The 27739-nt window shown below is 42.5% G+C and overlaps 1 protein-coding gene across 3 annotated transcripts in view; it reads left to right on the top strand.

The window, feature by feature from the left end:
* ZNHIT6 (zinc finger HIT-type containing 6) overlaps positions 1 to 27739 on the top strand; it is a 73433-nt gene that overhangs the window by 5447 nt on the left and 40247 nt on the right. For all 3 annotated transcript variants that reach the window (XM_061633544.1, XM_061633543.1, XM_061633545.1), the window contains exons 2-6: positions 3018 to 3083; positions 3179 to 3285; positions 3901 to 3986; positions 13791 to 13894; positions 22833 to 22901. In XM_061633544.1, coding sequence (XP_061489528.1) covers positions 3018 to 3083; positions 3179 to 3285; positions 3901 to 3986; positions 13791 to 13894; positions 22833 to 22901 — 432 coding nt within the window. The remainder of the gene's footprint in view (positions 1 to 3017; positions 3084 to 3178; positions 3286 to 3900; positions 3987 to 13790; positions 13895 to 22832; positions 22902 to 27739) is intronic.

Below are 27739 nucleotides of genomic sequence, written 5' to 3'. Positions count from 1 at the left end.
AGGAGTTACTCTTTCCCAGCTTTGCCCACCTGGGTATATGGTTCAACACTGTGGTAGATCCGAGGGTTGGGGAGGTGGAGTTGCTGTGGCCTATAGGAGTTCTCTCTCGCTCATCAAGCACCCTGTCCAGGTAACGACTGGCTTGGAGTGCCTCCACCTTGTGCTGGGTCAAGGAGACAGACTGGGAATCTTGTTGGTGTACCGACCACCCTGCTGCCCAACAGCTTCCCTAACTGAGCTGACAGAGGTAGTCTCGGAGGTTTTGTTGGTCCCCCAGACTATTGGTACTGGGGGACTTCAACATCCATGCCGAGGCTGCTTTATCTGGGGCGGCTCAGGACTTCATGGCAACCATGGGGCTGTCTCAATTTGCTACTGGCCCAACGCATGTGTCGGGACATACTCTTGATTTGATCTTTGCTACTGGACACGGAGATGGTGATCTGGAGGTGGGGAGTTTTTCATCGACCCCATTGTCATGGACAGATCACCGCTTGCTGAAGTTTAGACTTACAGCCACCCTTTCCCTCCGCAAGGGTGGGGGACCTATTAAGTTGGTCCGACCTCGGAGACTAATGGATCCTCAGGGTTTTCAAAGGGCTCTGGGGGATTTTCCGGCTGATAAGACAGGCGGTCCTGTCGAAGCCTTGGTCGCACTGTGGAATGCGGAAATGACCCGGGCTGTGGACACGATCGCTCCTGCGCGCCCTATCCCATGCAGAGCTCATGCAGCCCCATGGTATACCCTGGAACTGAGAGCGATGAAGCAAGAGAGGAGAAGGCTCGAGTGCAGATGGAGGCGTACTCCTGACGGATGCAATTATGCCTTGGTAAGTGCCTCCACTAAGTTGTATACAGAAGCGGTGAGGGCAGCGAAAAAGCGACACTTCGCTGCCACCATTAAATCATCCCTCAACCGTCCAGCGGAGCTTTTTAAAATTGTCCGAGGGCTTTAGTCCTCAGGATATTATAGAATCTTCGGAAACCCGCTGTAACGAGTTCGCTGGGCACTTCCAAGACAAAATCTCATGCATCCGCCGGGACTTAAACTCCAATATTATGGCAGTTGAACCTAATGAGGTATCCGGAGCACGGTCTTGTCCTCATTTATTGGATGAGTTTCAGTTGGTACAGCTCGAGGACGTTGACAAGGTGCTTGGACTGGTGCATGCAACCACTTCTGTACTGGATCCTTGCCCCTCTTGGCTAGTGAAAGCTGGCAGGACTGGAACAGCCGGCTGGGCCAGGGAAGTGATAAATACCTCCTTGAGAGAGGGAGTGGTCCCTAGTTGTTTGAAAGAGGCGGTAGTGAGACCACTCCTGAAGAAACCTTCCCTGGATCCAGATAATTTGAACAACTATAGACCGGTAGCGAATGTTCCATTCCTGGGCAAGGTCTTAGATCGTGTGGTGGCCAGCCAGCTCCAGGTGCTCTTGGATGAAACCGATTATCTAGATCCATTTCAATCCGGTTTTAGGCCCGGTTTTGGCACCGAAACAGCCTTGGTCGCCCTGTATGATGACCTATGTCGGGAGAGGGACAGGGGGAGTGTAACTCTGTTGATTCTCCTTGATCTCTCAGCTGCTTTTGATACCATCGACCATGGTATCCTTCTGGGGAGACTCACGGAGTTGGGAGTTGGAGGTACTGCTTGGCAGTGGCTCCGCTCCTACTTGGTGGACCGCCTCCAGAAGGTAGGGCTTGGGGAGCATTGTTCGATACCCTGGACTCTCCATTGTGGAGTCCCGCAGGGATCGGTTCTGGCCCCTATGCTTTTTAACATCTACATGAAGCCGCTGGGTGCGGTCATCAGGAGTTTTGGAGTGCGTTGTCACCAGTATGCTGATGACATGCAACTCTATTTCTCCTTTTCATCTTCATCAGGTGAGGCTGTTAATGTGCTGAACCGTTGCCTGGCCGCGATAATGGACTGGATGAGAGCTAATAAACTGAGGCTCAATCCTGACAAGACTGAGACGCTGTTGGTGAGTGCCTTCTCCGCCCAGATGGTGGATGTTCAACCTGTTCTGGATGGGGTTACACTCCCCCTGAAGGAACAGGTTCATAGCTTGGGGGTTCTTTTCGATCCATTCCTGTCTCTCGAGGCTCAGGTGGCCTCGGTGGCACGGAATGCATAGTACCACCTTAGTTTGGTAGCCCAGCTACGCCCCTATCTGGAAAGCGATGACCTCACTTCAGTCGTGCGTGCTCTGGTAACCTCTAGATTGGATTACTGCAATGCGCTCTACGTGGGGCTGCCTTTGAAGACAGTTTGGAAACTACAGCTAGTGCAAAACGCAGCTGCTAGACTGTTGACGAGGACCAGGCAGTCCGCACATATAACACCTGTCCTGGCTCGTTTGCACTGGCTACCTATTTGTTTCCGGGCTAAATTCAAAGTGCTAGTTCTGACTTATAAAGCCTTACACGGCCCGGGACCACAATACCTAGCGGAACGCCTCTCCCGATATGAACCTACCCGCTCACTACGTTCAACATCAAAGGCCCTCCTCCGAGTCCCGACCCACAGAGAGGCTCGGAGGGTTGTAACAAGATCCAGGGCCTTTTCAGTAGTGGCCCCCGAATTATGGAACAGTCTCCCCGATGAGGTACGCCTGGCGCCTACACTTTTATCTTTTCGGCGCCAGGTTAAAACCTTTTTATTCTCCCAGGCATTTTAACTTAATTTATTTTTTAGCTTTCAATTTATACCAGGCTGTTTTACTGTTTAATATGTATGCTTTTTACTGACCTTTGTAATTTTATTGTATTTTACTCTATGTTGTGCACCGCCCTGAGAGCCTTTGGCTGTGGGCGGTATAGAAATCGAAATAAATAAATAAATAAATAAATTGTATGCAGCAAAAGTGTTCTGAATAATTTTTCTTAATCAATAGATCTATTTCTTTTACTGCTCAACAGCTTGAAGGGACATTTCTCTCTCTTTTTGTTTGTTTAAATGCTCACACATGTTGTTCAAATGTAAATATATTTCTTTTAATTTTTTTTCTTTAAGTTGTGAAATCTGTAATGCAGAAGAAGCAAAATATCGATGCCCTCGTTGTATGAAATACTCGTGCAGGTAGATATAAATTGATGGGCATCTATTGCTTTTATTCTGGTTGTGTACTGAAAAGAGAGTGACAATTTTTCTTTGCTTTTTCTGTGTGCTTTCAGTTTGGCTTGCGTGAAAGGACATAAAACTGCATACAGTTGTAATGGAGTCAGAGAAAAGACAGCATTTGTTTCCATAAATGAGTTTAATGACTTAAATCTTCTAAGTGGTAAGACAGTCTCTGAAAATCTCAGTCCATTCTAAAGACCCAGGGTGTTACTGAGGGAAGTTATGCCTAATGTTATATAATGTTGTTGGTGTTTTTTATATGCATGTGGGTAGACAAGGGTTGGCACTACTAAACTAAAATTAATTGCTGTGAACTCAATGAAGCTTACTCCTCAGTAACACTGTTTTGGATTGCAGCCTAAGAATAACCACCATCACCATATGCGTGGCTACACAAAGTTGTTATACAGCACAAGAAATACAGTTTGTGATGGAGCCGGTGGTGGGTATAGAGCAGAACAGGTCCTCTGTCTCCATGCTCCCCTAAAAAACTTTGTCCACCTTAGAGATATATTTTTGTTAAAATTATTTTTGTCCTGCCTTTGTCCTTCAAATAGAGACACCAAGGTGTTTCACATAAAAAACCAATCAATAAAAGCACATTTTGAAACTCAAGAAAGCACAGCAATCAAACAAGGCAAATTTCCAGTGCATACCTCCTTCATTTCCCATTAACATATAATGCTAAAACCCATTACTTTCACACCATCCCTAAAGTCTGAAGGGTATGGGAGCTAATTTTATTCAGAGCCTCTTTTGGCCTTTTCAATTTCAGATTACCGGTTTCTGGAAGATGTGGGAAGAATGGCTGATGGTGCTGCTCGAGATGGTACTTCACATAAACCAAAAAGCAATAAATTTGTAAGTATTTATAGCCACCTTGTGCATATGAGGTAGATATTAGATGACTGGAACATAAATAGATGTGTGTTGCATGTATTGCATTTTTTTAAAAAGGTGGGTGGTGTTGGAAACTTGAATGACAAATGCCAGATGGCAAAGCAGGGCAGGGGAGGAGATTGATAGATTCAGTCCCAAAAGATGCTTCTTAACATTCAGACTGAGAAACTATGTTTGAAAAGTGATCACTCCATCTCCTTTCCACGTGGATGAAAACCTTCCATGCCAAACTCCCTAGGTTAGGCTTCTCTACAGAACACTTATCCTCCCTAGACCCAACAATGGTCAGACATACCATCCGAAACAGACTTAAAGACATAGATTTCCAAAGCTTAATTGCAGCAGCATCTAAAACCTGCTCACCCCTGCACCACAAGCTGAGCTTTGACCCTCTGAACCACGCCCTATATCTGGATTTCTTAACAGTTCCCAAATACCGACACGCATTTGCTAAGGCTAGATTTAATTGTCTAACCTCAGCACTATTGGAAGGGAGATACCAGGGAATAGCGTACGACCAACGCTTTTGCCCTTGCAAGGCGGGTGATCTGGAAACCGTCTCACACGTCCTTTTTGTTTGCCCATTATACTCACACGAACATTATAAACATATTATTCCAATTACAAAAAAGTATCCTAATAAATCTCCTGAGTGTTTGCTACTTTGTCTCTTGAATGGCTCAAACAGGTCCCAAACGAGATCTGTTGCTAACTATATTTATGCAGCCCAACTCAAACGGTCAAAATCTCTTTCTTGAAACCTCTACTACAGCTTTTATCCTTTTGTCCTATTTTACTCAGATTTATTTCATTTTATCCACTGTACTATTTTACATATGTATTTTATATTCTCTGTATGGGTCTTTGACTGCAATAAAAATATTTGATTTGATCACTCCATCTGAAGTTTAATGTTTTAAAGAAGGTTGCCAAGGAAAAGCACATTAAGGGACTAAATACAAATTATACACAAATGCGTGTATTTATAAAACCCTCCCCATCACCACCAAAAAGAACAAAGAATGTTAGCCAGTGACTGGGTCCAATTCTAGTGTTAAAGCAAGATACTACCTAGGAAAAAACATACATAAGACCAAAGGCTTGCTGGCATATTACAACAACAACAACAACCCACCACCACCACCACCCCCCACCACCCCCCACCACACCCACACCCACCACACCCACACCAACAACCACAACAACAAATTTTAATTTATCTGTCGCCTATCTGGCCAGTGGCCACTCTAGGCGACGTACATACAATAAATTACAACAAAATAGAATACAAAAATACAGTGTAACAGTATAAATTATGCTAACAAACACTATATGATAGGCAGTATTTAAATCATAAGGACATTAAACCTCCGCAGAAGTCCCAAAAGCCTGTTGGAAAAGCCAGGTCTTTAAGGCCTTGCGGAACATATTCAGGGAAGAGACGTGCCGAAGATCTTGTGGGAGGGAGTTCCAGAGGGTGGGGGCCGCCACTGAGAAGGCCCTCTCTCTAGTTCCCGCCAATCTAGCTGCTTTGGTTGGCGGGATTGAGAGAAGGCCTTGAGTGGCCGATCTTGTCAGGCGGCATAATTGGTGGTGTTGTAGGCGCTCCTTTAGATAAACTGGGCCGAGACCATATAGGGATTTATAGGTTAGTACCAACACCTTGAATTGAGCCCGGAAAACAACTGGAAGCCAGTGTAGATCGAACAGCACTGGCGTGATGTGGTCCCGGCGACGACTGTTTGTAAGTAGCCGAGCTGCTGCATGTTGTATAAGTTGTAATTTCCGGACCGTTTTCAAGGGTAACCCCACGTAGAGCGCATTACAGTAATCTAATCGAGAGGTGACCAGGGCATGTACCACCAGTGGGAGCTGATGAACAGGAAGGTAGGGTTGCAGCCTACGTATAAGGTGTAGTTGATACCAAGCTGCCCGGCTCACAGCCGAAATCTGAGCCTCCATGGACAGCTTGGAATCAAGTACAACCCGAGGCTGCGGATCTGGTCCTTCAGGGGTAGACTCACCCCATTGAACTTCAGGTCAACAAATCCCAGCCTTCTCTTGTCCCCCACGAGTAGTACCTCGGTCTTGTCGGGGTTCAGTTTCAGCCTATTCCTTCCCATCCATCCATTCATGGACTCCAGGCACTTGGACACGGTCTCCACAGCCAACTCTGGTGAAGATTTAAACGCGAGATAGAGCTGAGTGTCATCCGCATATTGGTGACACTGCAGCCCAAATCTCCTGATGATAGCCCCCAGCGGCTTCATATAGATGTTGAATAGCATGGGAGAGAGGATAGAGCCCTGTGGCACACCACAATTGAGTGGCCAAGGGTCTGAAACCTCTTCCCCCAATGCCACCTGTTGGTATCTGTCAGAGAGAAAGGAACGGAACCACCGTATTCCCAATCCCTCTAGGCGATATAACAGGATACTGTGGTCGACAGTATCAAAAGCCGCTGAGAGATCGAGGAGGACAAGAAAGGTGAATTCTCCCCTATCTAATGCCCTCCTCATATCATCTACCAGAGCGACCAAGGCTGTTTCAGTTCCGTGACCAGTCCTGAAACCCGATTGGTATGGATCTAAGTAATCCGTTTCATCCAAGTGTGTCGACAACTGGTTAGCCACCACTCGCTCAATGACCTTGCCCAAGAATGGTAAGTTCGAAATTGGGCGGACGTTATTGAAAACTTGGGAATCCAAGGAGGGCTTCTTCAAGATGGGCTTTACAATTGCCTCCTTGAAGGCTGATGGCATCACACCCTTTTTCAAGGATGTGTTTACCACCACCTTAATCCCCTCACCCAACTTCTCTCTGCAGCTCATAATGAGCCACGATGGGCAAGGATCAGTTAGACAGGTGGTAGGCTTTACAGTCGAGAGCACCTTGTCCACATCCTCAGAAGAGAGAGGCTGAAAATGCAACTGGCCAACTCTGGTTCATCTACTGTGTCCACAGGGCACGGGATCGAGCTCCGTAAGCGTTCGATTTTATCGGCAAAGTGCTTAGCCAAGATGTCACAGGAGGCTTTTGACTGTTCCAAGGGTTCCTGAGCAACTGGACCGACCAGGCTTCGGACCACTTGGAATAACCTCCTGGGACAGCACTCTGCAGACGCAATAGAGGCAGTAAAGAAAGTTTTCTTTTCTGCCTTTATTGCCACTTGGTAGGCAGCTACTGCTGCTCTAACTTGTGTCCGGACACCTTCGGAGTGGGATTTCCGCCACCGGCGTTCTAGTCGTCTCACCTCCTGTCTCAGAGTACGCAGCCGTGGTGTATACCATGGAGCTAACTGAGTTCTATTCAGGGGGAGAGGACGTTTCGGAGCCACCCGGTCTAACGCCCCGGTGATCCTTTCATTCCACTCCATCACCAGGGTTTCAACCGGGCGACCTTCAGCAGGTTCCAGTTCCCCTAGTGCAGTCAGGAATCCATCAGGATCCATCAGGCGCCTGGGGCGGACCATTCTAATAGGTCCATCACCCCTGCGGAGGGGGTGTGGCAACGAAAAGTCCATGTTTACCAGGTAGTGATCTGACCATGACACAGGGATGGAAAGAACCACTCCCAACTTCAGAGCACTTCTCTCCTCTCCCAGGACAAACACAAGGTCGAGAGCATGACCGGCTACATGGGTGGGCCCAGTATTACTAAGGCGCAGTTCCCAGGAAGCCATGGTTTCCAGGAAATCCCAAGGGGCTCCAGTGAGAGTGGTCTCGGCATGCACGTTGAAGTCACCCAGTACTAACAATTCTGGGGACAACGCCCGTACAGCCGAGACCACCTCCAGCACCTCGGCCAGGGAGTCTGCTGTGCAGCGGGGTGGGCGGTACACAAGCAGGATCCTTAAACTGCCCTTCGGGCCTAACCTCCAGTACATGCAATCAACAAACTTGGTCCTATGGAGAGGAGGTCTGGCAAAAACTAAAGACTCCCGGTAAATGACTGCCACACCCCCTCCCCGCCTTCCCACCCTCGGCTGCTGTCCGCAACGGAAACCTGGTGGACACATGGCCTCAAGAATGGGAGCAGAGGCCTCATTTCTAGAAAAAGATGGAAAAGACAATTAGGGTGGTCTATTCCACTTCAAAAAGGATTAAGGTTTAGAAATAGATAGATAAGATTTCATTAAGTTTATCAATAAGGGTGGCTCAACATAAATTACTTTTGAGGTGGTACTTAATACCTCTGAGGTTAAATAAAATTCATTTGACTAATGATGTCAAATGCTGGAAATGCCAAACTATTACATAAGTGATGGAACTGCCTAATTGCTATGAGTTACTGGAGGCAAATAGCTCAAACTGACTTGGATATAATTGGACATATGATAAGAACAACTGCAATGTTAGTATTTTTCCATATGATTGGTGATGATTTAAAGGCGAATGTGAAACTACTTGTTAACATTAAGATGTTGGCCACAAAAATTGTAGGGACAAGGAAATGGAAATGTCAACAGCCCCCAACAGAGCAGGAGTGCCTCATTAAATGCTTGGAACCAGCAGTAATGGATAAATTGATGAAGGTAATCGGAAGAAGAGAAGGTAGATTAGGAAATAATAATTTTGCTGAAAGATGGAACCTCTTTGGAATTTTGGAATTTGCAATATGGCAATGTAAGACTGGAAATATTCCTGTTTATGCAATTCTGTTAACAAAATAAAAGGTAGCTGGAACTGTTTTGCTGTTATTTGACAGTATGTTATTGATTTTGCTTGGTTATGTAACAATATAAACTTTATTAAATACATTTTTAAAGAAAAAATGCTAGCCAGCAGTCTTGAGCAGAGGAATGAGTGAGGAAAAGGTTAAGTGCCCCTTCTCCCCATTGCTTCTCCACTCTCAGTCACCCCCTTCAGAAGATTTTCTGAAAGCATACTCTAAACAGTACAAAACAAAACCCCGTCAACTCAGAATATATTGCACATATATGCACAAAATGTGTAGGTACCTCCTAATCTCTTGAATAGTATTCATTGTAACTAGCCTTCTCTATAAGCAGTTACCCTTGTTATTGCGATCATTGAGCTTTGTGCTATTGTAGCTATATATGCTTTGGTTTGTAGGCTTGTGCCTCAGAAATGAGTGGGCAACTGGGCTTCTTAGAGTTTTAGTGCTACTTAGTGTACAGTTGTTCCCCCCCCCCTTCCAACACTTCCATATGTTTGGTTAGTATTATTTATTATCAATTTTTATGATGCCTTTCAGTCTGGGCCAGACCTAGAAGATGGCTTACAGTAAAAGCAATATGCACTTTTTTTAAATCCTGAAAGCACCTGGTCTACTCGGGTCCATTTTAGAGTCTTGACAAAAACACTTCCTTTACCAAAGCAGTTTACATGAGAGATTTATTTTCTGTGAGCCTTCATGTGAAAGGTCTGGCTACAAAGAAATGAAGCTTTTTGTAAGGAAAAGTGTTTTCATCTAAACTCTGTTAACTTTATGATTAACACCTCAGTACAGAGAATTTTTATTTGTGATTCGCAGTCTTTAATTGAATCAGTAACAGCTCATAACAATTATGTACTTCATGCCAGAGTTCCAGCAAACCTGGGGAAGACTGTTTTGTCCTGTTTTTTAAAATAACGAACCAGGAAAAGCAATCTGTTTTGAATTTAGTCATTTGTGAAAGTAGCAACATTCTACTTGATGGTAGGACATGATACAGCCATTTTGTCTGGGGTCAGATAGTGTGGGTACATTCCTGTGGTCCAGCCCCCAACACCCACCCACCCAGCATGGTGGCCTCCAGATGATTTGGACCACAATTTCCATCAGCCCGAGCCAGCATATCTGATGGTCAGGGATAATGAGAGTTGTAGTCCTCAACATCTGGAGGGCATCACATTGGCTGTTCTTGCACTAGATCATCATAGGAGGGACCCCAAAGAGAAGGTTGGTCCCAACATTCTTACTGATTTTTCTGTAGCTGGAGAACTAGGGGGAATGGCCTGCTAGAGTGGCATCTCGGACAACCTTAATCCAGCTTTTGTAAAGCCCTGGCTTCTTTACATCCATCCCAGCTCCAACTTGGTATGTCACATGAAATTTAGTGGGGGCTTTGGGGACTATTTCCCCCAGTCCTCTGCCAAGTCCACCGCTTCAGCTGGATCCCTGCAGCTTCAGACTAGCCTTGATGAAACCTTCTCCACAGTCTGTGGTTAAGAGCAAGCCTGCACCTAGGTTGCCCAGAGGTAGATGCCCTGCAAAAGGGCTAACCTATCTTACAGGGACAATGGTGCAGTGCAGGTTTTTGTGCATGCCCAGGACTTGGAAGCTAGATATAAATGGCGCATATATCTACTCTCAAAGCAAATGACTTTTTAGGCAGCATAATTCAGTATAATGTAGTCTAATGACATTATTGCTTTTTTCCCTCTTGATACTTAAATGTTGCAGTATAAGAGACTATGATAAAGTGGTGTTGTCATTAGGTTTGCCTCTAGAGATAACAGTTTCGGTGAGTAATGCCATGTTAATTCCACTATCAAGATCATCTCAGTCTCGTACCTTCATGAATAGCATTCATAACACTTTTATATAGAGTGTTAAAAACATTTGTCCTTCAGGTCAGATTTAAAAGAATGTGAGGAGAGAAAGTACAACGTTGGACTGCATTAGAGGGAAAAGGAGAACAACATTCCTTAGGAAATAAGAGGCAGCGTAGCTTATACATTTGTCCTGTTTGCTTGATAATGTCTTACGTTTTATGGGTTGGACCAGGAAACTGCAGCTTCTTGGATTAAAAGACTGCAGGAACAATTTTATTGAAAACATACTTTACTCATTTAAAAGGAATGTGCCCATGTTTCCATCCTGTCAAAATTCGAATTGAAAGAATCCCATCTGACATTCTAGCTGTTGCCTGTTGGTTGCTAGAGGGTTGGAGCATAAATGTTGGTCTGTTCCCAGGTGTTTGTTTTTGCTTTAACAAAACACATCGCATCACCACTCATTGTATTAGCTGTTACCAATATTGTAATTGTTACAGAATGTATACATTGTATGGTAGATTTTGGCTGTTATGGGCTTAATATTATAATGACTAATACCCAAGAACCTTACAAAAAAGCATCAACCTTTGGCAACACAGAAATTTTGCTCCCTGTAATCACTTACTTGATCACATGTGCATATGAATTTCTGTTTCTTAGATGAGATATATTGGAGTGGAATTCATAGGTGGCACCAAACAAAATAGATGCCCACCCCAAAAATTGCCTCCCACATCTGCCCTCTCTGTGAAAAAGTGTCACTGAGCCATGTCTCCACCCCCCTTTTTTATACATTTGGCCACGGTTCACCGTACTGTTTGAAAGGCACTGTTTTGTCATATTTTTCCTCATAATGCAGGGGTAATGAGCCTTTTCTTAGCCTGGGGGGCCAGATCTGTTTCCATCCCTGCCGGCTAACTTTTGTCACATGGGTGGGACAACGCACCTGTCAATGACCTGGTATCAGATCATTGACAGGTGGGTTATCCAAGCTACCTGTCAATGTTTTCACTGAAACTTTCTGTTTTAGCAGCGGTTTCATTGCAAGACTCAGATGGGCAGTGAGATCACACCTTGCTCCAGCAAAGGTGCAATCAGGAGCTCATTTTAATTTTCTGATTGTTCCTTTGTACCCACATGGGTACCTGCCCCACACTTGACATCACATATGATGCCAGGTGTGGGACTGGTGGGCATGGTTTACAAGGAAGAGCCTCGTAGGCCAAATTGTGCTGCCTGTCAGGCCAGAGGTTCCCCACACCTGCTCTAAAATAATTGAAGCTGGTAAGAGCAGGAAGTGTGTCTGCAGATGGCTGTGGTTGGCATGGAAATATGAAGGATAGTGGTCAGGCGGCTTTGGTTAGACTCAGAAATAGGGCCTGGTGTTTTTATGATGCAGATAAAGCTCAGCACAGTTATGCTGAATACAGGTAGCCAAAGGAAAAATGAAGTTGAGGATTGGATGGGCATTTAGAGTCACAAGGGAGGGCTGGAGAAGTAACGAATAACACATAACTTTGTTTATTCTTATGTCTTTTCAGGGAAATAACAGGCTTCAGGATATTTGGTTGAGGGATTAACTGTGACATGCCATATAGACTATTCAGTGGGATTATTTTTCTGAATGAACCCTCCCTTGTAGTGTTGCTGATTTAATGATGCCAGAGTTTGCCATTCCTCCTGGTTCAGGTTAGCAATTAAGAACAATTAAGAGTTGAACAAGCTTTTTTTATTTTAAATTGCTATCCTCAACTGGGAGGAGTTACAACAAATGAAAGACCCAAGGGAGTGAAAGAAGAATTATGCCAGGCTGGGCTTCTGCACCTCAGTTAAAAATAAATAACTACACAGGGTCAGATTGCTTTCAGGACACAGAGATGCAGTGATGGGAAATGCCCCCTGTTGAATTTCTACTTCTGGCGCACCTGTTAAAGGAAGAGAAACCCTGTAAAGGGGGGAAAGTGGCAACTCACCGCTGTTAGCCTGACTGTACACTTAAGAATTTCAGGTGATATGAAAGAAACATTTTGTACATCAAGAAATGCTACAAAAATGCTGCTGGTGACAAATTTATGTATGTCATTTAGAATATATATATGCTTACACTCCTCTGCAGGTATCCACAGAGTTGTGTTGAAGCCAGCAGGTGTAATATGTGATTGTGGGCATCTGAGTAAAAAGTAGTTGGATCTCATATCACAGCCTGCATATTAATGCAGAATTAAAAGTTGTCTTTATTTTAGTCATATATAATACCAATCAAAACTTTGCTTCTGAACTGAAGGCAATTGCATGGATAATTTTTTTAGAATGTATTATTATTTATACAACCCCATCAGTGCACATTTTTAGTAGCACATAAATGTCATAACTAGATTAAGGACTAAATAGGGCCTTTAAACAACTGCTTTAAGTAACACTAAAGTTGTAGTTATAGCTTACTGAGACATAAATCCATTTGAAATCTATGGGTTTTATTTCTAGGTACATATGTTTAATATCAGGCCATTAATAGGAGCAGCCACCTCTGGTAGTGTTTGAGAATTGTACTGCTGGTTGTTTATTTGAGCTGTGCAAAGCTTACTACACTAACTTAGTGTAACTTAATTTTAAAAATGAATTATTTTATATTGTATCCCATTATTAACTCTTGAATTATGCCTAACACCTACCTGAGCCACGGATTTTTAGATGCTCTTGTAGAAACAACACTTGCCTCTTACTCAGCTCTGTAGCCCATGCAGTGTCTGATTGGCAGCATTTGAATATAACACTAAACCATGGTTTAACATTACAAGAACAAGCTGTAGTGAGCTTTGGAATCATGCATTCCCCCCTCTCTTCCTTTGGTATAGCAGCAAGGAGATCAGAAATTTCCACTTCTGTTTTAACCACAACTTGCCAGGACATCCAAACCCAAACAAGATTAATCTGTGGTTAATCTTAACTATGGTTTGTTGAAGCAAGCCAGCTTTATAAAAATATGGTTCGTATTTGGGTTGTTTCAATACACTATAAAGACAAACCATGTTTCATCCATGGTAAGGTATCTCAGCAACCAGTAGTAAATGAAAACAGAGCAAAAAGTTCCAAACTCCTCCTTGTGGAGGAAGGGAGAGTGTGAGCTCACTGCATCACATTCTTGTAATACTAGCTAAACTGTGGCTTAGCATTGCATCAGAACAGGATCATTAGCCCAGACATTCACATTATCAGTAATACTTTTTTCTGTGTTTTGAAATACTTTTCCTTTGCTCATCAGATAAACTTTTTGAAAAACCGAGCTCGGAGGTACAACATCTGCTTGCAAACTTTACCAATTGGATTCACAAAGAGGCGAGAGAATTCTACATTCTTTAGCAATAAGTAAGTTTCTTGTTAACGTTGTTATGAGGATAACTTCAGCAAAAATCTTTGTTCTGAATATAGTCTGCACAACTTGTGCCCCACCAACCTATATATCCCATCAGCCAAATACGGTGACTTTGCCAGAAACTCACCCCCCCTTTTATTAGCCAGGACTGCAAGAACAGGTGGGTTGTCAGGGATCTGATAGTCCACAACACGTGCCTTGTGGGCTGTGCTAAGTTGTCAGGTCCCAAGATAAGCAGCCCTAGTCAACATAGTTGACATTAATGCAGTCTTCACTTAATCTTAGTTTGATGATATATAGAGTGTTCAGATGATATAGTTTCCTTTCAGTCCAATATACACTTAATAATCTGCATTCTGAAAGATCTGTGATCTGAAAGATTGTCCTATGCTTGGAAAAATATCTGAAGAAATAAAGCTTTGACTGAGGGAGTAGAAAATAATGTTTTTTTCATTTTTTGGGAACTATAGTATTTCTGAACTACACTGCAAATTACCATATGAGAATATTTGCAAGAGATATGAATTGGACAGCCTGTTAGTCTTCAAGTGAAAACTATAAATAAACTTTAAGTTACATCATACTCCTGTAGAACCATATAGGGAGAAGCCATTCTTGAAATTAAATATTTCCAGTTAAATATTTGATTTTATTCTGAGGGTGGGGAGAGGGAGAAATCAAGCACTTTGGGACCTCTTAATCTTGTGTTTCTGATAGTGAGAGGCTTTCTGTTTACTAGTGACTTACAATTCTGAATCACTAATTTATGTGTGTGGTTTATATCAAATGAATTATTTTTGGCTCTGGAAATCAGTAAGTCATCCAAAGATAATGATATTAATGAGAGATGAGAAGCCCTCGAGTAGTATGTTGGAAGAAACACTAGATTATCACTTCTTGTTTACAGATAGTGATAGATGGGAAATGTAACATTTCAGCTACAAACCAGTAGATGTCTCTCTTGCAGCATATTGGCAAACAGATTCTCCTGTGTTGATGTGCTTGTAATTATGAAGCCAATCCAAATAATTGCTCCTGCATTGAACACACGCTTTCTGAACTACTAGGAAGCAATCTGTATTTGAAAATAAGCAAAGTGTCAAGGAGAGTTGTGAAAAGGTTACTCAACATTTAAAGCTAGGATGTGAATGATCATGTCAGTATTCAGATTTTCAAAACAAATTCAAAGTTCGTTTAATTATTTATTTTCTTGCAAAAAATCAGTGCTCCATCTCCCCTTCCTAGCAACAGCACTCAGATAGCTATTAAGTCTGAGAGTGTTTGAATTTGCAGCAATTTTACACTGAGTTAATAGAAATAACCATTTGGCAAGTGATAATTTACAATGATGCACATGTAACCACTTGGTAAGTGTAATGTAGGTGATTGGTGGTGGTTGTTTTTAATAACCCACCCTTCCTGCAAGGAGTTCTCCCTCTTCCCTCCGTACCATTTTATTCTCACAGCAAGTTAGTGGGGTACGTTAGGCTAAGAGGTAGTGACTAGCTCAAGGTCACCAAATGAACTTCCATGGCTGAGTGGGGATTTATGCCTGGGTTTCCCCAGTTTTGGTTCCAGTGCTGTGTGCACTATAACACTCTATCATAATGGTTCAGTTATATTCCAAGGGAGGAAAAATTCCAGGAGCCTGGCTGAGATTTCGGCAGCTGAAAAAAAGATTTTTGTTTCAGACACAGAGTTGGGTACTAAAACCTGAGGCTGGCCCCTTAACATAACAGTGCTGGCTACTAAAAATACAAAATATTTCCAAGCTTTAGATCAGGGTTGGGGAACTGAATCCTGCCAGCAGGACAGATCCTTATGACCCTCACCCCTCTGGGCCAACTCTGACAGGTGCATAGGACCACCCACCTGTCAAACACCTGATGTCTGTTAAAGGTCACTGTATCAGCTGGTCATCTGTTAGACTAACTTCCTTTAAAGATATGTTTTCATCACTAGTTAGATGACTGGTGCTGGGAGTGCTCCATTAAAGAGGCTCTTTATGTCCCTTTAACTGATAGTTGAGAACCTCTTTGAAGTCTCTGCAGAGGGGAAAGTGCTGCTAGAAGTGGAGCATTTCCCCCTGTGCTGAGAAAGCAGCTTCCTTTCTGGAAAGAAAAAAAAGGCTCCTTTTTAAAACATTTTTTCTTTCCAAAGGAAGCTTGCCATGCCCCTTATGCAGCGCTTCCCAAGTGCCTGACAATCAGCTGATTGTTGGATGCTTGAGAAGCACTGTGCAAGGGACTTCTGCAGGCACTGGCAATTAACTCATCGGTTGTGCCTATATAGCCCCTTTCATTCAAGCCCCACCTTTATCTGCCCTTCACCTGACATCATATGTCATGTGTAGAGCAGCTGGGCATAGCTAAGCCAAAATGGCCTCTAGACCAAATTGGGAGGCCTGGTGGGCCTAATCAGGCACATGCCAGAGGTTCTGCACCTCTGTCTTAAATTATATCACTCCCCAGGTGCACATCATGCAGATTTGGCAGATTGGATAAAGTTTTTGTCCAGAATCAAGCATCAAGTATGTTAAACCTTAAATGAAGTAAAAAAAGATATCAAGCGTTGGGTGAAATTGAATCTCTCATGACTAGGCAGGGTGGTGGCTGTGAAAATGTCACTCTTACCTACGTTTTTGTTATTTTTTCAAGTTTACCTGTTCAGATCGTGGCAAAAAATTGCTGCAGTGGTGAAAAATAAAGTATGTTAAACATTCTTGCATATACTTTAAACCATTATTACTCCCACCTCCTCTCTCGAAAACAGATTTAGCATGCCTGAAGCTGATAAACCAGTATCATAATGGGTTTATCTTCCAATCAGCAGAACGCATGGAAAATAGCAATCAGGGAAGCAACAACATATACATAAAGTGTAGTTTTAAAATGTATTATTCAGCAGTTGTCAAGAGATGAGGTTGTATTCAATTAACTTTTACTTAGATTAGACCCATTGAAATGTATCAAGCCTAGGGACCAGTTTGTAAAATTAATGTTGAATTAGATCAGAGGTGGGCCTGCCAAGGGGTCCAGTTTAGTCCACCAGGCCACTTTCCCCTAACCACACCAGGACAGACAAAAGGAAGTACTTCTTTACTCAGCGCATAGTTAAACTATGGAATTTGCTCCCACAAGATGCAGTAATGGCCACCAGCTTGGATGGCTTTAAAAGAAGATTAGACAAATTCATGGAGGACAGGGCTATCAATGGCTACTAGCCATGATGGCTGTGCTCTGCCACCCTAGTCAGAGGCAGCATGCTTCTGAAAACCAGTTGCCGGAAGCCTCAGGAGGGGAGAGTGTTCTTGCACTCGGGTCCTGCTTGCGGGCTTCCCCCAGGCACCTGGTAGGCCACTGTGAGAACAGGATGCTGGACTAGATGGGCCACTGGCCTGATCCAGCAGGCTCTTCTTATGTTCTTAACCTGTCAATCAGCTGATGATTAGTCTGTCACCCCTTCATTCTCCTTCTCCACCTCCACTGCTACTGCTGCAGGAGGTGAGAGAAAGAAGCCTGACACTTCCACCGATGTGGGAAACAAAAGAAGGATTCAGACACTTGGGAACCCTGCAAGATTTTGATGGGTGGGTGGGATAACCCACCTGCCAATCATGTGGCAACATAATGTCATATGACTTACAGGTGGACAGCCTTGCCTACCTGTCAAATTTGGCCCACAAGGCTGATCCAGATAAGGATCTGGCCCATACAATCAGAAAGGTTTCCCCCCAATTTAGATGCATCTTAACAATATAGTTTAGACAGACCATTAGAATTGTGTACTCTATCACATCTACTATAATGCCACAATATTTATCTTTTGTGTAATAAAGCTTTTGCATCCTGTTCATAAAAACAAGGTAAAAGGTTGGCTGCAGTTACATGTCATGGTAAGGCATAAACCTTGGTTTATCAGGCACAAAAAAATTATGCTCACTTCACCCCTTTCAGCTCGTGTTGGGAGGAAACAAACCACAATTCCTAGTTTAATGTTATGTTTGTGGTATGTTTCATGGTCATTAAGCCAAGAACTAACTTTCCCAGTAATAGTCTTCATAAAAATGTAGGAAGGAAGCCAGGCCATAAATCACATGGTCTTTGATGTCCGCATACTAATGCCCAGAATATGGGAAACAAATAGGACGTACTTGAAGTCTTAATACAGGAGAGTAAATGAGACTTGATAGGTATAACTGAAACTTGGTGAGATGGACTCCCATGACTAGAATATAGCAATTGAAGGATATAACCTGTTCAAAAAGAACAGAAGGAATTGAAACAGAGGCGGAGTTGCCCTATATGTTAAAATTATATATCCCTGCACAGAAATACAGGAGGGTGAGCTTGGTAGCTCCACCAAGAGTGTCTGGATTAAAATAAATGGGGCAAGGAATAAAAGGAACATGGCGTTGGAGATACCTTTCTCCTATAGAAAATGAAGGAAGCAACTAGAGGATCAGCTAACCAACAGAGATGACTTGGTGGATGAAGTGGCAGTTACGGGAACTCTGGGAGAAAGTGACCACGCTATGCTAGAGTTCTTGATTTTAAAGGAAGCAAAAACTGAGGGTAGCCATGTTTGGTATTTTAAAAATATAAAGTGAAATAGGAACTAAGTTTGGTGGTCCTATTTCTTAGCAGAGATATAAAAATACAAGCAGCAGAGTGAGATAAACCAGTCCCACCTTTCCTAGGCACAAATAACAACAGACATAATCTTCTTAGGTAAAAGATAAAGAATATTTACTCACGACCTTTCATATGTTCAGAAACATAGGCTCTAGCTTAGATGAAAGTAAAATAGACGTCTCAGTCCTTCTTTGTCCTTAGTAGTGATGCTCTCAGAGACAGCATCTGCCATGTGTCCTCTCCCAGTGGTAGAAAGATCAGCGATGGAGATTAGTCAAAGAATCTCCGGAGGAGGAAGTCAGGTAACTAATCCCACCCATTAGGAAGTCACATCATGGTAAACAGGTACACGGGATATTTCCCCAAACATCCCTTAAAGTGAACATGCAATATTTGCCTATTCCAACAAGCCATAAGTGCACTCTGGACTTCAGGAAAGCCAATTTTAATAAACTCAGAACAATGGTAAGTAAGGTTCAATGGCAAGCAACCCTAATGAGAAAAGGAGTTGAAGATGGGCAGGAGTTTCTAAAAGAGGAAATTCTAAAGGCACAATGGCAAACAATTCTGTCAAGGAAAAAAGGGGGAAGACAGCAGAAGAAGTCAATATGGCTTCACAGAAAGCTTAGAAATGACCCCCAAACAAAAAAGGACACATATAGAAAGTGGAGGGAAGGCCAGACAACAAAGGAAGAGTACAGAAAGGTAGCACGGAATTGCAGGGATGGCGTCAGGAAGGCTAAAGGTGGGAATGAGCTGAGGTTAGCAAGAGATGCCAAAAGCAACAAAAAAGCTTTCTTCAAGTACATTCATAGTAAGAGACAGAGAAAAGAAATGGTGGTACAGCTACTTAATGAGGATGGCAAAATAATAACAGAGGACAAAGAAAAGGCAGAAGTGCTCAATTCCTACTTTGGCTCAGTCTTCTCCCAAAAGAGGGTCTATGACCGTCCTGGGAAACATGAAGTTGAAGGGGCAGGATTGCAGCTTGAGATTGATAGACAAATGGTCAAGGAATCTGCAGGGCCCAATGAACTCCATCCTAGAGTATTGAAGGAACTGGCTGCAGAACTCTCCGAACCACTGCCTATTATCTTTGCGAAATCATGGAGGATGGGTGAAGTGCCTGACAATTGGAGGAGGGCTAATGTCCCAATCTTCAAAAAGGAGGGAACTACAGGCCAGTCAGTCTGACATCGATCCCTGGGAAAATTATGGAACAGATTATAAAGCAGTCAGTTTGTAAGCACCTTGAAAATAATGCAGCAATTAGTAGAAGCCAACGTGGATTTATGAAGAACAAATCCTGCCAGAATAATTTTACCCCATTTTTTGATCAGGTAACCTCCCTGGTAGACTGTGGGAATGCTGTGAACATAATATAACTCGACTTCAGTAAAATGCCCCATGATATTCTGATTAGCAAGCTAGCTAAATGTGCGCTGGATGGAACAACTATCAGGTGGATCCACAGTTGGCACTCATATTCAAAGTGCTTATTTATTTATTTAATTTATTTATTTATTTATTTCGATTTCTATACTAGGGGGAGGTAATGAGCGGGGTACCGCAGGGCTGGGTCCTGGGCTCAGTGCTCTTCTACATTTTCATTAATGACTTGGATGAGGAGGTGCAGGGAATGCTTATCAAATTTGCAGATGATACAAAATTGGGAGGGATAGCTAATAACTTGGAAGACAAACAAAATTCAAAGTGATCTTGATAGGCTGGAGCATTGGGCTGCAAACAACAGGAGTAAATTTAACGGACAAGTGCAAAGTTCTACACCTAGGAAAAAGAAACCAAATGCAGTTATAAGATGGAATACATGCGAGAAGGATCTTGGGATTGTTGAAAAAGGCAAATGCTATTTTAGGCTACATTAACAGAAGTATAGTTTCCAAATCGTGTGAAGTATTGATTCCCTTCTATTCAGCACTGGTTAGGCCTCATCTTGAGTACTGCGTCCAGTTCTGGTCACCGCACTAAGAAGGATTCAGACAAACTGGAGCAGGTTCAGAGGAGGGCAACAAGGATGATGAGGGGACTGGAAACAAAGCCCTATGAGGAGAGACTGAAAGACTTGAGCTTGTTTAGCCTTGAGAAGAGAAGACTAAGGGGATATATGATAATACTGTTGAAGTACTTGAAAGGTTGCCACACAGAGAAGGGCCAGGATCTCTTCTCAATCATCCCAGAGTGCAGGACACAAAATAATGGGCTCAAGTTGCAGGAAGCCAGATTTCAACTGAACATCAGGAAAAGCTTTCTAACTGTTAGAGTGGTACAACAATGGAAACAATTACCTAGGGAGGTGGTGGGCTCTCCAACACTGGAGGCATTCAAGAGGCAGCTGGACAGCCACCTGTTAGGTATGCTTTAATTTGGATTCCTGCTTGAACAGGGAGTTGGAATCGATCGCCTTATAGGCCCCTTCCAACATATGGTTCTTGGGTCATGGTTTGTTGGGAGTTAAGATTGATGGGAGCAAAACAAAAACCACGATCCCTTGTTCAGACATAACACTAAACCAGGAGGAATGAAGCGGGGAGTAGCTTGCTTGTGCATAGTAAGCCAAGGTTTATGGCTTACCATGTCATGGAAATGCAGCTGATAACTCTGATGTTGTTTCAGTAGCTAGATTGGTTGAAGAATCTTAACAATTGTTAAACTGTTAATATGTTTAGTCACCTTGAAAGCATCCTTTCTTCTTGTAAATTTTAACTCTGCTGCAGTATGTTTGAACGACATGCTGGACATGCATGAACAGTACACATGGCAGTCAGTTCTTGGTGAATTGTCCTGTTTTACAACTTAAATGATCAATAAATAGTTGAACTTGCAATTAAGTTAACACAACTTTTTTGTTTATAAATCAAGTCTATTGGGTAGTTACACTTAACTAAACTTCAGTAAAATTGGGGGCCCCTCTGATGCCTTATGTTGTTAGAACTTCAAATCTGTATGTCATATTGGTGCTTCAGTGATTGGTGTGTCGTAAAGGCCTCAGCATTCATTTACCTTAATGAGATTTGGGGAGTTTCACAGGAGACTATAATTCTTAATTAGGCTGGATCTGTGTTTACAGAAGCTTATGAGAAATATAAAACACTGTAGGGATGTAGTTTACTGAAAAATGAATTAAGCAGGGCTGTAAATCAATTCATTGGGGTCCAGGAATGAATGCTGCTTCACATTTGTATACCTCCTCCTCTAGCTCCTCCTATCTTGGAGACTGTGGAGACTTGGTGGGAAATAAATTTCTTAAATAAATTCTGCATTAAGGCAGGAACAGGATTCCCAAGTATGCAGTTGTGTTATTTGAAAATGTTACTTCATATTCTGTTTCACTTCTTTATTTCTTTTCTTAATATCAAGTTCTGAGCAGAATTAAGTAATACACTTATAATTATGTTTGGGTACTAGCTATTCACCTCCCACGCCTGCGGCTCCACTGTTAACATACCTCAGTGGGTTTTTTTTGCAACTTCATGGATAGACTTCCCTCAAGGACTCATTATTAGACTGGCTAAATAACAGAAGCTTAGCATGTGGTGGCCCACATCCAGTGGACAAACAAGTAACCACTAGTTGAAGAATAACCGCTTTCATAATTACTTTGGCTTAACTTTGCCCTACTTGACATCCATGTGAATGCATCAACTGGTTTATATAACTTGTGGTTAAAGTTTCCAAACCCTTAGTCCATTTTTCTTTCTCATAACTTGCCTTCTAATTATTCTTTTTTAAAAAAAGTGAAGAGCCACAGCAAGGCCAATTCCATGATAATCCTGTGAATTCTAGTGAGCTACTGTGCACGTGCCTTTAGCCAATTGGACTGTATGTTTTATCTGACCAGTAGTCAAAGTAGCTTTGCTGTGGCAACAGTGCATTGCTTCCATTCACTAATATCAGGGCCCCTTTAAACTTGATCCTTGTGTTTCTTTATAGCCTTGTATATGAAAGGATACTATCGCATCTTAAATATCAGAAAAGTAGCAGTTTATACATTTTAAGCTATACAGAATGTAAAGGCAGCTTTGTATTTTGAACATTGAGGTAGCAGTTTGTTCTGCTCAATATTGGATTAAATCTGAGTTGTGTAAACAATCTGAGGTGGAAGCAATTTTGCCTGCATAAGTTGTCAGATGAACATGCCTTGTGTGAGGATATTGACCTACTTTTTCTCCCACCTTTTCCATTTTGGACTCTCTCTGCAATAAAGCCCTAGCAACTGCATTTGTAATTAATAGTCTACATGATGAAGCATTAAGAGTCTCTACTGGTTTTGTTTCAGGGAACAAAAGTTCTACTGGCACTTGAAGCTAATATTTTCTCACAGTCATGCTAAATTCACAGAAAAAAGGTACTCTTTCTTTTTTTTAAAAAAAAACAGCATTTCTTTACCGTGAAATGTAAACATCTACTGTTTGGTTTGAGTTTTGCTTTGTTAGAATATACCTATAGCCAACAGATATTTCTATCAAACTTTAAAAAGCAGGGAGATTGGGCCGCTATAGTGAATGTACCAGGTGAGCAGGAGACCTGACCTCCTCTCTGAGATATTGTACTGCCCTACAAATTTGTCAAAATGAAAACACCATTTGGGTTGGTCTTTCACACCACCACTCACCATATGCTCAGAGGCACGTGTTACCAAATTCTTCCAAGCTACACAGGACGTGGATTGAACTGTGAAAGACCAACTCAAATTGTGTTTGCATTTTGACAGATTTGTAGGCCAGTATCTCAGAGAGAAGATGAGGTCTTTTGCTCCCCTGGGGCATTCATTATAGCTGCCCAATTTCCCTGCTTTTTAAAGTTTGATAGAAATATCTGTTGGCTATAGGTACATTCTTAAACCACAAGGTTTTTTGCTTATTAGTGAATTTCTCTGCTTTTTAATCCGGGAGGTAAGAAATGGGATCCTGTGCAAGTTTGCTGAGAATGGAATGATCATATGCATGCTTATTGAGTTCAGTGGGATTTACTCCCCTGCAATCACACTTAGGATAGGTAAAACTGACCATGGGGCATGGGGGTAGAGGGAAGGAGGAAGGGGGGAAGAGAGGAACAGAAGGAGGGGGAGGGAAGGGACAAAAGGGAGATGATGGGAGGGAGGAGGAGGGCTGGCAGGTTTGATCATTTGCATGCTTATTGAGTTCAATAGGATTTACTCCACTCCAGTGCAATCGTGCTTGGGATAGGTAAAACTGACCATACGGGAGGGGAAGGGCATAGGGGAGGGGAAGGAGGGGATTGGAAGGAGATGGGGAAGGGGAAGGGGGAGGGAAGGGATAGGAGGGAGGAGGAGGGGAGAGCAAGTTTGATTATTTGCAGAGCTTGGAAGATTACTTTTAAAAAGTAATAAATTACAGTTACAGTTAAATGGCTCCAAAAAGTAGTAACTACCATTACAATTGCTCTGAAAGTAACTGATTACTTTACTTTTATTCAAAAGTAACCACTACAATTACATTTTAGTTACTTTTTAAAAAATTGCCTACAAGGTGCTGGCCTTGGCTGCTGCACATCTAAGTAGCCTAAAATAACATTAAAAATAAGAACGCATACACAGAGGGTAGTAGAATAATTTTTTTTATCTGGAAGATTAACAGAATGGCATAACAGAATCTCACATCCCCCCACCCCCAGCAATGATGATACCCCAACATACATATAATTCACTTGAAATCAAATTTTACACTTGAAATGCTGCTTTTACAGTACATTTCTGTTATGTCTCAAAAGAACAGGATGCTCAAAGAGCACGTCAGACAAGGGATGTCTTTTTACAGATTACGTTGCCACCAGTACTGAACAGGCGTTGTACTGCAGCACTTGAAGGCATGCCTGTGTTGTGCTGCAAAAAAAGGCAGCACCCCTTTCAACTAAAACACATTTTTATCAATATGGCAATCCCCTATCATCAAAGAAAAATGCAGACTTTAGTAGTTTACTAGTTGTCTTTGTAATTTTTTTGTCAGCAGTATAACGTAGAGGTAACTTAATCCTGTACATACTTACCAGGAAGTAAGTCCCATTGAACTTATTGGGTAGACATGTATGCACAACTGAACTGTCAGAAGCAGAGCTTAAGAGCCATAATGTAGGTAAAGAGAAAGTACACATATCAAAAGTAATCCACCAGCATATATGTAATCCCTTCTCCTGCAATTAAAAATGTGGTCTTGCCCAGCATATAGTGAAACTATGGAATTTATTACCACAAGAAGCAGTGATGGGCACCAACTTGGATCGCTTTAAAAGACGATTAGACAAATTCATGGAGGATAAAGCTATCAACGGCACCTAGCAATGATGGCTATGCTTCTGAATATCAGTTGCTGGAAATACAAGTGAGATGAGTGCTGCTCTTGCACTCAGGTCCTGCTTATGGGCTTCCCTTTAGGGCATCTGATTGGCCACTGTGAGAACAGGATGCTGGACTAGATGGGCCACTGGTTGGATCCAGCAGGCTCTTCTTATGTTCTTGTATGTATTGCAACAAACAACAAAAGTTACTTGTGGGGCCTTGCACATCAGGGATAGCCAACATGGTGCCCTCCAGATACTGTAGAACTACAATTTCCATGATCCCTGATAATTGGTTATGTTGTCACAACGCTGAAGTTGGTTCCTAGTTCCCAGTTCCTTGTTTGCTTGAAAGTTCAAAACACTAAAAAACAAGAAAACTTCACAGCTACAGCAACTCCATAGGAAAGTTAACATGTCTCTGAACCCTAAAATACATGTTGGGGTACCGCATATCATATATCTGTGATCTGGGGACTCTCTGTCAAGAATAACAGATTTATTCAATCAAAATTATCAGGCTTCTGGAATGCTCATAAATGCATATTGATGTCATAAAATCATAAAACAATAAGTAACTGAGAGTGCCCATCCCAACATCTGCTCTGGGCCGGGACAACTCATACACCCCAGGAAAGGGGAGGGTGTCCTCTACAAGATGCCAGTACTTCCCACCTGGCCCACAACCTTTGCTGGGTGCAGGGCAGGGATAAGGGCATCTATGCACAACCAAAACGGACAAAAAGATGCAGAAAAAAATAAGAAACTGAGGGTGCCCACCCCACAATCTGCTCTGGGCCAAGACAAATCATTGGATTCAGGGCATGTATAAGGGCATCTATGCACAATCAAAAGAGACAAAAAGCAAAGCAAAGAGTAAGTATCAAAAATCTTCTCTGGGCCAAGACAAATCAGACACCCCAGAAAATGATAGGATGTCCTCTATGCTATGCCAGTGCTTACAGCAAGTGCTTATGATCTATGCGGATTTTTTTTTTTAAATTGTATTGGTCTTCCCTGTTACTTACTTTGTTATAACTCAATTATTATTTTTAAAAGCCATTGATGTTGGTGACAGAAGGACTTGTGGCAAGGTCAACAAACAATGATTTTTTTTGAAGAAGATGTAATTTCATAGATGACACTCTAAAATATGCATGGATGGCATCTCATAGAACACATTCTCCCATATGCATGAAAGTATGATACGTGGTGCCCCAAATAACCTTTTAGGATGGGCATGCCAGTTTTTTATTTTCTTTCCTCTATGTATTTGTTATTTTTCTAGTACATATATGCCCTTGTCTGTACCATACATACAAAAGAATGGATGTATGAATTGTAGTGCCCAAAGCATGTTTTGGGGTGGGAACACGCAGTTCCTTATATACAGTTCTACATTGCTTGTTGTGCATAGATGCACACACCCGTTTTGTGTGTCCACAAGAAAATCCATTCTAGGCAGGATGCAGTGACATCTTGTTGAGGACACTCCCTTTTCCTCAGGGGAATGATGTTTCATGGCCCACAGCAGATTTTGAAGTGGTCACCCCAAATTACATATTTTTCTCTACTTACTCTTAATTATTTTAGTTCTGCACAGATGATCTTATGAGTGCCCTGCACCCAGCATAAACTATAGGCCAGGTGGGAAGTACTGGCATCTTGTAGAGGCCACCCTCCCTGGGATGTATGATTTGTTCTGGCAGCAGGGGTGTAGTTGTCCAGGGGCTCAGGGCGTCCTAGACCCCTTACTTTTTGGGAGCAGGGTTCCTATGTCTCCAGCATCATATGAGCTGTTCGGCATGAAAGGGGAGTATGTTAGCCACTGAGAAGAGTCTTCTAATATGCTTCCTTGTCCTTTCCTGCTGATTGGAGCCAATCAAAGTGAAAAGAGGTGAGTCTCCTACTGAGAAGACTCTCTTCAGTAGCTAGTACTCTCCCCTTTCATACTGATCGTCTGCTAGGGACATCAGTTGTTGTGGAAGAAGGCATTAACAAGGACTTCAATCTCAACCCAGGAGCAAAATAGGGAGGGAGGGGGGTCTGGCTGTGGGTGAGACTATCATGAAGGGACCCTGAACTTCTGAACTTGCCACTACACTACTGCCTGGCACAGTGCAGATTTTTGGGTGGGCACACCCAGTTTCTTACTGTTTTCTGCATATTTTTGTTGCTTTGGGTTGTGCATAGATGCCCTTATCCCTGCCCTGCACCCAGCAAAAGCTCTGGGCCACACTGGCATCTCGTAGAGGACACCCTTCCCTGGGGTGTATGAGTTGTCCTGGCTCAGAACAGATTGTGGGGTGGGCACACCCAGTTACTTTAGGACATCATTATGCATTTATGAGCATTTCAGAAGCCTGATAATTTTGATTGAATAAATTTGTTATTCTTGACAGGGAGAGTCCCCAGATCAGAGAGATATAATACGGGGTACCCCAACATATATTTTGGGGTTCAGAGACATGTTAACTTTGGCTTGGAGTTAGTGTAGCTGTGAACTTGTCTTTTTTAATGTTTTAAACTTTCAAGCAAATAAGGAACTGGGAACTAGGAACCAACTTCAGCATCGTTATGTTATCTGAGACTGATGGGAGTTGTAGTCCAACAACATCTGGAGGGCACTATGTTGAAGACCCAATTAGATTAACACAACTCCCTTCCCACCTACCCATCTGTTTCAAACACATCCAGAAAAATATGTCTCTTAAATTCTACGTCTGACAGTGCATTCTTTTCAGAGGTAAAAATTAATCTGCAATCCTATATACATCCATTTAACTCAATGAGGCTTAGTTTGGAGTAGACATATATAGGACTGGACTCCACCAGAATACATTTCAGGGGCTATACTTTATTAATGCTGTACCAACTACAACCAGCAAC

This window comes from Rhineura floridana, chromosome 6 (genome assembly GCF_030035675.1).
Source record: "Rhineura floridana isolate rRhiFlo1 chromosome 6, rRhiFlo1.hap2, whole genome shotgun sequence".
Classification (NCBI taxonomy): Eukaryota; Metazoa; Chordata; class Lepidosauria; order Squamata; family Rhineuridae; genus Rhineura; species Rhineura floridana.
The sequence above is the reverse complement of the archived record's forward strand: the minus strand, read 5'-3'. Positions and strand labels throughout refer to the sequence as shown.